The sequence below is a fragment of the Trichechus manatus genome, unplaced genomic scaffold (genome assembly GCF_000243295.1).
Source record: "Trichechus manatus latirostris isolate Lorelei unplaced genomic scaffold, TriManLat1.0 scaffold00132, whole genome shotgun sequence".
Lineage (NCBI taxonomy): Eukaryota > Metazoa > Chordata > Mammalia > Sirenia > Trichechidae > Trichechus > Trichechus manatus.
In genome coordinates, this window is record NW_004444068.1 from 2,413,536 (window position 1) to 2,425,499 (window position 11,964).

At 42.0% G+C, this 11,964-nt stretch overlaps 1 protein-coding gene across 1 annotated transcript in view; it reads right to left on the reverse strand.

Annotated features, from left to right (window-relative positions):
* ATP1B3 (ATPase Na+/K+ transporting subunit beta 3) overlaps positions 1-10,339 on the reverse strand; it is a 35,903-nt gene extending 25,564 nt beyond the window's left edge. The window contains exon 1 of the mRNA XM_004385076.2: positions 10,088-10,339. Within this exon, the coding sequence (XP_004385133.1) occupies positions 10,088-10,196 (109 nt within the window). The 5' untranslated portion in view covers positions 10,197-10,339. The remainder of the gene's footprint in view (positions 1-10,087) is intronic.
* Between the last annotated feature and the right edge of the window lie 1,625 nt (positions 10,340-11,964).

The following is an 11,964-nucleotide window of genomic DNA, read 5'->3' on the forward strand; positions in this document are numbered from 1 at the left end:
ATTGTCATAGGGCAACATTTGTAGTAACTGTTAAATGAGAAACTATTTTATTCTGTAAGCCTTCATCTTAAGTGAGAATAACAGCACAATTCGAAGAGAGTAGTCAATGTCACTGAAGTGTGCATGTAGAAATATTTGAAATGGTGTATCTTTGGCTATGTGTATTTTCACCAAACAAAAAAAGATTGAGAAGTTAGAGGGTTGACATGTTGTGGGGTTGTTAACCAATGTCATAAAACAACATGTGTACTTGTCTCATGAGAAACTATTTGTTCTGTAAGCCTTCACCTGAAGTACAATAAAAAAGAAAGAAAAAAAAAATTCCCTTTAACCAATAGAACATAAGCAATTAAAAAGAAAAAAGCTAAAGACATACAGGCATTTAAAAGAAATGGAAATTGAGAAAACATATAAAAATATTCTCAGTAGCAGATGTCAGAGAAATTTCAAATTATAACAGATACCAGGATCTCATCAAACTCGCAAAAATTTTTAAGAAGTAGTTAATATCCAATGCTCACAAAGCTGAAAAAGAAATGGGTACTTTTGCCCACTGTTGGTAGGAGTGTAACTTGGTACAGCTCTTTGGAGGACAATCTATTATGAATAACAATAAACATATACAAATTGACAATTCCATTTCTCCTCAATACCTACCCTAGATTATGCACTGTATGTACTGTATTAATTTTTAATTGCCAAAAAAATGGAAACCATCTAAGCAGTCATCACAAAGAAAATGATTATATAAACCACATATATCCACACCATGGAATATTATGCAATAATTCAAGGGAATGAGACAAATCTATATATGTTGATATGGAAAGGCAGTCAAAACATACTAAGTGAAAAAAAAAAAAAAAAAAGGCAAGTTCAGGAAATACGATTTTCCTATCACTCATGTAATCGCGGGGGGAGGGAGATAAAACTACATATTCCTACAAATTCCATATGCATTTTGTAAGAAATATTTACAAACAACGGCAGAAAAGCTGAAGAGAAATATACGGTTAACACCCATAAAGGCACACACATTCTACAATATTTTATATTAATTTCATATGTATTCACTGCCTAATTTTTGGATGCATTTCAAAGTTGCAGATGTTAGTACACTTCACCCCTGTAACACTTTAGCATGTGTATCATTAACTGTAATTGAGAAAAAAAAATTACATTCCATGAAATACACAAATGTCTGATGTTTTGTTAGATAGATTTTGACAAATGCATTCACCAATATAATCCAAACCCCTATCGAGATCATTATCATGTCCCCAGTAAGTTCCCTCATGTCCCTTTTTCCCAGTCAAATCCCCATCCCCACTGCCCCAAGAGGCAACCACCATTGTTTTTTCCCCCAGCATAGATTAGGTTGCTTGTTCCAGAATTTCATATAAGTGAAATCACATGGTATGTACTCTTTTGGGTAAAGTTTCTTTTCCATTCAGCATAATGGTTTTCAGACTCACCCAAGGCTTACGTATCAGTTCCTTTTTTACTGCTGAGTAGTATTCTATTGTGTGGAAATACCAGTTGGTTTATCTGTTCTCCTGCTGATGGACACCTGGACTGTTTCCAGTTTGGAGCTATTATGAGTAAAGCTACTATGAACATTCTTATACAAGTGTTTTTGAGGATAAATGTTTTCATTTATCTTGGGTAAATGCCTAAGGAGTGGTACTGCTGGGTCAAGGGGCAGGTATATGTTACTTCTATAAAAAACTACCAGACTTTTATCCAACGTGGATATCCCATGTATTCTGTTTGAAGAAGTATTAAAAAGGTAACTGTGGTTACCCAGGGAAGAACCTCAGGATGACAGTGATTTACTGATTACTCGCTGTACTGTAAAAATTCAAATAGAGCTCCACTTGTTACACGAAAAGAACAAAGCTCCTAAGAGTCCACATCCCATTTAAGACTAGCTCAGGTTTCTTGGGGCAGCCTACACTACCCACTAACTCTAACTTCTCAAGGAGTTGGCAAACTATGGCTGTGAACCATTTTTGTAAATAAAATTTTATTGAAACACAGCCAGCCCCGTTTGTTTATATATTGGCATGGTAACTTTGGAGCTCCAACAGCAGAGCTGAGTAGCTGCAACAGAGGCCACGTGGCCCACAGGGCATAAAATATTATCTGGTCCTTTAAAGAAAAAATATTCTGCCTAAAGCATTTTTATACTTCCACTTTTAATTTCAAAGTGACATTTGAAACTATTTCATGCAACTTTTCTCCCTTATAAAGGAAACTAAGGCCAAGAGATCTTAAATGCGTTTTCTAAGCCGAGATGGAGATGTGAAACTAGAATTTTAGTCTATATTCCAACTCTCAGGCTGGTCCTCTTCTCAGTATATGGGAGTAAAAATACATATGACCACATGCTCACTTTTACTCTGATGCCCTATCTGGAAACTTCCAAATGAATTAGAAGTTTAGTGAACAGAGTCATGGTGAGCTAAAGGCAATTATGCCTTTATGTACAATTACTTCCATAAATAAGACTTCAATAGTGTGCAGCTATACTATGAATCCACAATATCCTCACATTTAGCCCAAGGAATAGGGGAGTCTCAAGCTGAAACTGATTAAATGACAATTTGTTCATTAACAAACAGTATGTGCTTATTACTAAGTTTGAGATACCATATGGATCTAAAATACAGATAAGATGTAAATCCTATTTTCTGAGAACATCCAGTTACTAGGAGCAATATATCTAAGCTATAATGCAGGATAGAAAGCTTTAGGTGCTACATGAAATAAAGTGGTGTTATTCCACCTGGGAATATCAGCGAAGGTTTACAGCAGAGGTGATACTCAAGCTAGGTGTCTGAAGCAGTGAAGAAATTATAATGCAGAGAATAAAAGGTATGGGGGGAGAGCAATAAGAAGCAGGGCAGTCCAGACCAAGGGCAGACAGATACATCGATTTGGCTATGACATGGGATGTGTGGTGGGAAGTAAGGTGGGAAATGACAGGTTGTAAGGGTGGATGGAAACTTAGCTCAAAGCCAAGAGTGAGCCTGGACTACCAGGCTGTTTGGAATTTATTTGAACTTTCTGAAAGCAGTGGGGACCCAAACACAGTTTTGGGGTATGGACAGAAGCATGATCAAAGCTGCAGCATTACAAACAATCTGACAGCAGTGAGATTACACTGGTTTAGGTCACAATGATTCCAAACTGTTTCCTTGGATCTCTCTGGAGATGCTTCAGGAGCTAAGAGCCCACCTTCCCCAGAGTCAACAACATTTTTTTTTTAAGTGACAGGTAAAAGTTGGACACCCTTTTTTAAGCTGATCAAAGCCAATGGTCTAACTGAATTTAGAACAACTTTGAAAAAGTTACAAAAGATCTTAGTGTTTTAAGTTTTTTTATAACCAGAGAATTTATAAGAAAAGATACCGCCAGAGCCCGATGTGAGGACAGGGTGGGTAGGAGTGTTAAGGGCTATGAAATTTTAAACATGTGGCTGGGATTTTGAAGCTAGGAAAAATGAGCAGCCTAGGCTTCATCTGAATGTGCGCTTTCACAAGACTGCGGGAAGGGAGGGGGTGAATAGGTGAAAGAAAATTCCTGAAATAACTGAAGTAGTGGTAATGGGGGCGTGGGTCACAAACAGATTCAAGAGATGTTACGGAAACAGAACTGGCACGACGACGTGGACAGGTTTAGAGCCCGGATGACAGAAAGGATGACGAAGTAAATGTAGGAGTAAGACCGGACTTCGGTGCAGGGAGCGACAGACAAGCTGTGTTCACCAGGTGATGTATAAGGGACTGCAGTTACATCTCAGAATCACTCTCTCAAGTTTAACATATGCCGGAAATAAACAGGGGCCTGGAATCTGAGAGAGATGTCAATCCAGAAATAAAATCTGTCAGCAATCATTGCAATTCTTTTAGGAAATTGCCAGGGAAGAAGACGAAGAGAAAACAAAGCCAAAGACAGTGCCTGGAAAATATACATTTAGGAATCTATACATTAAGAGAAGAAGAGCAGGAAGGAAGGCACCAGGAAAGGAGTGATTAGGAGAGTAGAGAGTTGGGTAAGAGCATATACAGGACCATAACCCCCAGGTTTCCAGCTCTGGCCGGCGGACTGGTGCCATTCACTATGATAGGGAAGACACAGGAGCCAGTCTGGTTGAGGAGTGAAGAGGGCCCAGGATGCACCAGCAGCACATCAACCTCCAAGAAAAAGGCAGAGAAATAAGAACGTTTCCTTTAAACATTAAGAGATAAAACCAGGTTATCTAACTGTATATTTTTAAAATGTATATATGGTTTAAAAATTTTACTTATATATAGGAAAAATACTTAAAGTGTTAACAATGGTTATTCTAAGTGGTTAAAGATTACAGGTGGTTTTACTTCAAACGTATAATTAGAAGAAAAGTAAAATTATCTTTCAAAGTTCATATTTTTTTCTCCTAGTACACAATCAGTGTAGAATAACTGGTCCTTAACCAAACATGAGGATAAATCATAGAGAAGTTGTTACTAAAGATAGGAGTTTTTTTTTTTCTTAAGAACTTTAAATACAGCTAAGAATATTCTATAGATATAAATTCAAAAGTCAACTTCAAAGAAATCATAAATGATTATGAAGGGGTAGTTACTCTTTAACACTATGGAAAGCACACACTACCTTCATTAAAATGGTACCTGTAACACAACAAATAAACGTATCCCTTCCCCTGCCCACCACCACCAGTCCATGAAGTGCTGTCACCTGCTGGGTAATGGCTCAGGATGCGCTCTACTGCCACCGCCACCACAGCACACGACACAGGGTGCGGCAGGTCCTGTTACTTTCCCCAAAGTGCACACTTGAGTAAAGTTTGTGAAGTCTCTTCAATAGGTCACACTCCACAAGGCAAAGAACAACACCGTACAAAACTATGTGACATTGAGAAAATAAATACAATTGCCTTCACCCCGAGTCAGAAACCCAAGATGGGATGGAGTCTGATCTACCAAGCAGAGCATTTACTAAGGCAGGGCCCAGAAAGGGAGCAGGTGATTCTGAGAAAATGGCACTTCAAGGACCTACAATAAAAGAAAAAGTACATGAACAAAATATAGGTGCTAACAGCTTTGGTTAAGAACCCTATGTTTGGAAAACAATAACTCAAGTTTTAAAAGTAACACAGTACAAAGCATTTATTAACAGATAGCCTTAAGAAAGATAATGAACTCCAAAGAAGTCCAGAAGCAGATCTCATTAAATGACATCATGGCGTAGTTTAAAAAAAAAGCTCTGGCTCTGGAGTCTGAAAGCTCAAAGATTTTGTCCCTAACTCAATGAGTGAATTCTGACAAACTGGATCGGTGGGTTCAATATTCTCAGCTATGAAATGAGGGCATTGGGTTAGATTAGTGTCATTCAAACTTTTTTGACTGTGAGCCATAGTGAGAAATACATTTTACACTGGGATATGGGTATATAGAAAATACACAAAAAGTTTCAGTAAGCCACACTTTTCCTTAGGTAGAATAAACTTAGTAGGTAGAATAAACTCATATTTTTACAATTTTATTTCATTATTTTAAAAAAATGTTTTAATGGCAACACTTGCTCCACTATCTACAATTTAAATAACACTAGGTGATCTCTAAGCTGTCTTTCACTACTTTGACTTTAATTGTATTTAATGCACTTTAATAGTGACCCTATAGGACAGAGCAGAACTGCCCTATAGGGTTCCAAGGAGCGGCTAGTGGATTCGAACTGCCGACCTTTTGATTAGCAGCCGGAGCTCTTCCTTAACCACTTCGCCACCAGGGCTCTATTTAATGCACTTAGGTTATTTAAAACATTTGCAACATCAACCACAAGGTACTAAATTTTCTGTTCTGTTTTCATAAAATGTTGTTGTTGTTGTTAGGTGCCGTCGAGTTAGTTTTGACTCAGAGCGACCTAGCAACTACTTATTCCTGACAGATACTTACTGTTCAGCTTGAGAAATGAGCTTTAGGTTTCATACACTTCAATCACCTACCCAGTCTGCTTTAGAAGGTGGTGGTGAAAATCAAATGAGATGTTTTACGTGTATATAAACACTCTGAAACTATTGTAACCAAGTGTAAGATACTAGCCAAGTACATAATGAAGTAGCTACTCAAAACAGAGGTGTAAATAAGACAATGTAATGTAACATGTAATATTTTCACTTTACCACAGCCATGCACAGCAGAAATGCCTTTGTGATCTTTAATGTATCTAATGTCCTTGGAGAGGAACCTCAGATCAAAATGGGACAAACATACCAGAGACTTAAGTGAAAAAATAAAACCAAGAAACATCTTAGATGAGTGCCTTTATGAAATCTTGGGGAGTAGAGAAGGTCTTTCTCTGCACACAACAGACCCAGCAACTTTATAATGTTTAAAAAAAAAAAAGACTCCCCCTCCCCCCACATTAAATTTCTGAATGACTGGGTTTTTTTTTTTTTTTTGGGGGGGGGATGTGCACATTAAAAGACTAGAAAAAATTTTGCACAAATGAAAGGTTTTTTTCCTTAAGTTAAAAAAAAATTAAGAAGTTGTTATCAAAATGTAATATTTTTTAAAAACAACCCAGGGAAAAACAGTTTGTGTTGATGAAGGTATGACGCTACATACAGTGTGGGTGGTGTATAAACTGATAGAAACTTTCAAGAAGACACTGTGTTTTCAAATGTAAAACGTACATATGTTATACATGACCTAGAAATTCCAGTAGAAACACATCCCAAAGAAATAAAATGCACAGGCGAAGGTAAAGAAAATGGGAAGACGGACCAGTAGCATAAAATAACGCACTGCTTTAAACAAAAAAAAACAGCATATCCATCTATACCATGGAATACTACTCAGCTATTAAAATGGTGATATAGATCTTTACAAACATGGAAAGATGCCCACAATATACTCGGATTATTATAAAACAACACTTACCATATGATCTCTTTTTGTAAAAAACATATACATACATACATACATATATATATGTTATGCGCATTTCTTTATCTGCTAGAAAGATACATACTGAAAATGTTAACACTGAGCATAGGCGACTGATGAGTTCAGGCCACTGCTAGCCTGTAAGTTAGGTGCCTGTATGGGAATTAGAAAAAGGCGCCCTCTCCTGGCAGGCACACACATTGCTGATCTTGCTTTCAGGAGCATTAGAATGAGGTACTTTCCCTAGGTCGACCCAGTCAAGCGCTAGGGTACACAGCCTGGTGGGTTGAGTATGGATTTCCGCCTCCACCCCCCAATACACTCACATACATCCTAGGAGGGATGCCCTTGTGCAGGTTACAACCTGCAGGTTGGCAAAGGATTATGGATTTTTGTATCTATGTATTTATACCATTTCGTGCTGGATTATTATTTACAATAAACACATAGATTCATTGTTTGTTGATTAGAGTAACACTTATTTCCAATTTTGAAAAAAGGTTTTGCCTTAATCCTTCTAAAACTAATTCCAACTTACTACTTCTAAAAACTCCAATTCATGGAGATCCTATGTGTTAGAGTAGAGCTGCTCCATAAGGTTTTCTTGGCTGCAATCTTTACAGAAGTAGATTGCCAGGTCCTTCTTCTGTGGCACCGCCGGGTGGGTTCAAACCACCAACCTTTATGTTGTTTGCACCACCCAGGGACCTACTACTTCTACACCCCTTATATATTTCCCTATATTTTGATGATTTGTGCACATTACCTATTTACTGGCATATACCCAATGAAATCTCTACCAACATAATATAAAAGTTCGATAAGAAACACTAACTGTAGTTAAGAAATGTCATTCTAAGGCAAATTGATGATACTTAGTACTGGCAATGAGAAGGCACTGAGGAAGGGAGAAGGAAAGGAACGTAGCCCACAGAAATTAATCCCTCTCCTACCACATTCAAAAATTCCTTCAGTAGAACTAGATGGTGCCCGGCTACCACCAATGACCACGATGGCAGGGAACACAACAGAGAGCCCCTGATGGGGTAGGAGAAAAGTGGCGTGCAGCACTCAAATTTTATTAAAAAGACCAGACTTAATGGTCTGAATGAGACTGGAGGGACCCTGGAAGACATGGCCCCTGAACTCTCTGTTGGCCCAGAGCTGAAACCATTCCTGAGGCAAACTCTGAAAGATTAGACTGGACTATGGGACACAAAGTGATATTTGTGAGGCGTGTGCTTCTTAGCTGAAGTAGATACCTGCGGCTAAATGGGCAGCTCCTGTCTGGAGGCGAGATGAGAAGGCAAAGAGGGTCAGGAGCTGGCTGAGTGGACACGGGAAATCCAGGGTGGAAAGCAGGAGTGTGCTGTCACATTACAGGGAGAGCAACTACAGTCACATAGCGATTGTGTGTATCAATTTTTCTATAAGAAACTGACTTCAATAGTAAACTTTCACTTAAAGCACAATAAAAATAAAATAAAGAGATAACATGAGTGGGGAAAAAAGATTCCTTCAGTAGCAAGTGCATTCTAGAGGGAAGCAATGAAATAAAGCTTTATAACTGGTCATCATTTTTCCCCCCATTTAATTCCAGATGCAAGATTTATTTCTTCATCACTCTCCGGGGTTCCCAAAAGAAAACAGTGATTTTAAATAAAAATGATGAGCGATTACCATACAGTTAGGCAAAGCATCTGTAAAATAATACAACCGCTGGACTTGGATTAAAGGAGAACTGCGTTCTTTTCTTGGCTCTGTAGAATATGTAATTTTACACAAAGCAAATCACAACCTCTCTGGGTCTCATTTTTTTCTCATCTCTAAAGTTGGGGGTTGGGCTAAAAACAAAACAAAACAAAACCCTTTAAGGCCCCTTTCCGCTTTTGATAGGACTTTAAGCCTCTTTTTCACCCTGGATGAGCCAATATCAGCAAGTAGCAACAGTTTATTTTCTGAATCATAGCTAATTTACTCTCTTCATGATCCTCAAAAATGTCGTGCCCGAATCGTTCTCACTCTAGAAATTTATTCTCACTCAGAAGAAAGGTGGAGCCTTGGTGGCACAGTGTTTAAGAGCTCGGCTGCTAACCAAAAGGTCGGCAGAAGCTGTCAATACCCACTAACAAAATATTTTCCAAAAGGCCAAAAGAAGTAAAATTAGTTTACTTACATATAAGCAAAAAAGCACGAGTCTTTATTCAAACATTATGTAATCTGTCACAAAAAGACACCCTACAAATGCACTACACTGATAGACGGTTTAAGTATTTCTTTTAAAACAAAGAACCCGCGTATAGAAAAACTGCTAATATATACAACCATCACTCACATGTTTTGAAGGCACAGAAAAAAAAATCGCGCAGTTCAGACAGTATTTACTTTCCCCAAAAGAAGCAAACTGTAAAGAAGAAAACCTCTGTAATCAAAAAGAAATCAGGGAGGAATCAAGCTTTTTAAGGGTCTTTTAACTGTCCAAATTTAAACGCACGCTCGTATACAATGTTCTTCTGTGATTAACTCACCACTACACATTCATGCAACCCACAAAGTCACTCACATTCTTCCGACCGGCAGGGGTGGCAGCGTGGACGAGTCACAAAATAGCGGCGGGAGTGGAAATTTCCTCTCCCGGCCGTGGGGCAGGGTCTGGCTTCCCGGAAGCGCTGGGCGCCTCCGCCAGGGCTTCTCCCGGCCGGCACACTCGGTACAAAGGGGGCCCCGGGGCTCGGCCCCAGCACGCTCCGGGCTCGGCTCCAAGCAGGGGTCCCGGCTTCCGGCGCCGCTCTGGGCTGGAGGCCCGGGCAGCACGTGCGCCCCGCTAACGGCCCGGAGGAAGGAACCGGTGCGGCCCGGCAGGGCTGCCCGCGGGCCCCGCCGCCCCGGGGTGGAGTGGCCGCCCGGCCGGCCCGACCAGAAATGAATGGGCCGCCGGAGGCGCGGGCCGCGCTCCGCCGCCGCCGCTGGTGCTAAGTCGGCGGTGGGGGACGAAAGCCGCTGCGGGGGGCAGAGGCTGTAACGACTCCTGGGCCCGGGCGTGAGGGAGCCGCCTCTCGCCTTTCCCACCCGACCCCGCCCGGCGCCCCCCGGACGCGCCGACCTCAGGCACCCAACCGCCGCCCGCTCACCCCAACTCTTGGCGGTGCGCCCTAGGAACTCTCTGGTGGTCGGGTTATAGATGAAGAGCTTCCACTCGGCCAGGCTCTGGTTGAAGGACTTCTTGTCTTTCTTCGTCATGGTGTGCGTGTGGACGGTGAGGTGGACGCCGGCCGCGGGAGTGGAGGCGGCGAGGAGCGGGGAAGCGCGGCGTCCCGGCTCAGGCGGCGCAGCCCGGCGACTGCGGCGGACAGCAGAACAGCCGAATACACCTCCTCGCTGCGGCGCACACTCAAGCCGACTGCGGCGCGCCGAGCCGGACGGCCGCTCTGGCCGCGGGAGCCTGACGTCTCCGTCGCCGCAGCCAATCCCCGGGCCGCTCGTCCCGCGCCGCCGCCGTCGCCGCCGCCGCTACCACCTCCCGCCAGCGGCCCGGCGCAGCCCCAAGTCGAGAGTGCGCCCCGCCCACTCCCCGGCACCGCCCACGGCTCTGCCGTCCCGGACCGGCTTGGAGGACCCTCGGGGCTCCTTCTCCCTTGGCCGGAGGCAGCACGAATTACATATAGTAACTTTAAAAAGTCACAAAGGCCTAGAAGTAATCAAATTTATGATAATAATCAAGAGCTCGGCGTCCCTGACCCGCCGGTTTCTTAGGAGGAGGACTGGGTTTCCTGGGTGCTCCGGGGAGCACGCAAACAACTCCAGTTTGCGCAAGTCGTCTTCACCAAGAGGGGAGGCCAAGATGTTAACCACCTCCCGTCCCCGAACTGCTTCGCAAAGCGTCTCCAGGCGTTCTTCTTTTGGTTCTATGACGTTACAAAAAGATACTCCGCTGTAGTAGCTCGAGAGAGAATTATAGTGTATAATTCAGCTGCTCAGAGCTGCTTTTAACCCAACCCAACCCATTGCCATCGAGTGGATTCCGACTCAGCGACCCTGTAGGACACAGAACTGCCCCTTAGGGTTTCCAAGGCTGTATGGAAGCCGACTGCTACATCTTTTTACATCTTTCTCCCGCAGAGCGGCTGGTGACATTTTGGTTAGCAGCCAAGCTCTTTAACCACTACCGCTAGGGCTCCCTGGCTCTTTTAAAGGCGTCTGGCTTTAGACAGCAATCTTGGGTTAATGGAAACGTCATTCTAAATATGCCAGTATGAATTATAAAGTATAATTCTTCTCCAGATTCCGTTGAATTTGTCAATTAAATCAATATACATGTTTTCCTGAGGTTCCTGTCAATTAAAAGACCTTCCACTTTTTCTCAGACCCTCAGATTCTTAATCTACAGGAAATTAAAACTCCCGTTAGTGTTAATGCCTGCATAACGTTACCGGCTTTTCATCTTTTTCACTGTCCACGCAAGTTTAAACACAGCCTGCCAGTGCTTTGGAAAGAATAACCCACTGCCCTGAAGTCCCTATAGGACAGAGTAGAATTGTCCCACAGAGTTTCCAAGGCTGTAATCTTTAGCAAGCCGACTGCCACCTCTTTCTCCTGCTGAGCGACTGGTGGGTTCAGACCACCCACATTTCAGTTAGGGGCCAAGCGCTTCACCTCTGTGCCACCAGGGCTCCCTTGGAAAGAATAAAGAAAATCTGCCATTTCCCTTACTTTGCTTATCAAAGCAAGGAATTATGACTTATGTCTCTCACAAACAGACAAGACGTAGGAGAATACATTACCGTACTGTAAAGTGGGTTTTTGTTTTTGTTTTTGTTTTTGTTTTTAAGAAAGCTAAATTTACATTCTACTCCAGAATATGGGAACTCTTCGTTTCTCTGGTATGTGGCCCCTGAGCATTACCTGGAAAAGAAAATACTGAGTGTATTGGGGGATGTCATGGTTTGAATTTTGTCCCCCAAAAAATGTGTGTATCAATTTGGCTGGGCCATGATTCCCAGAATTTGCG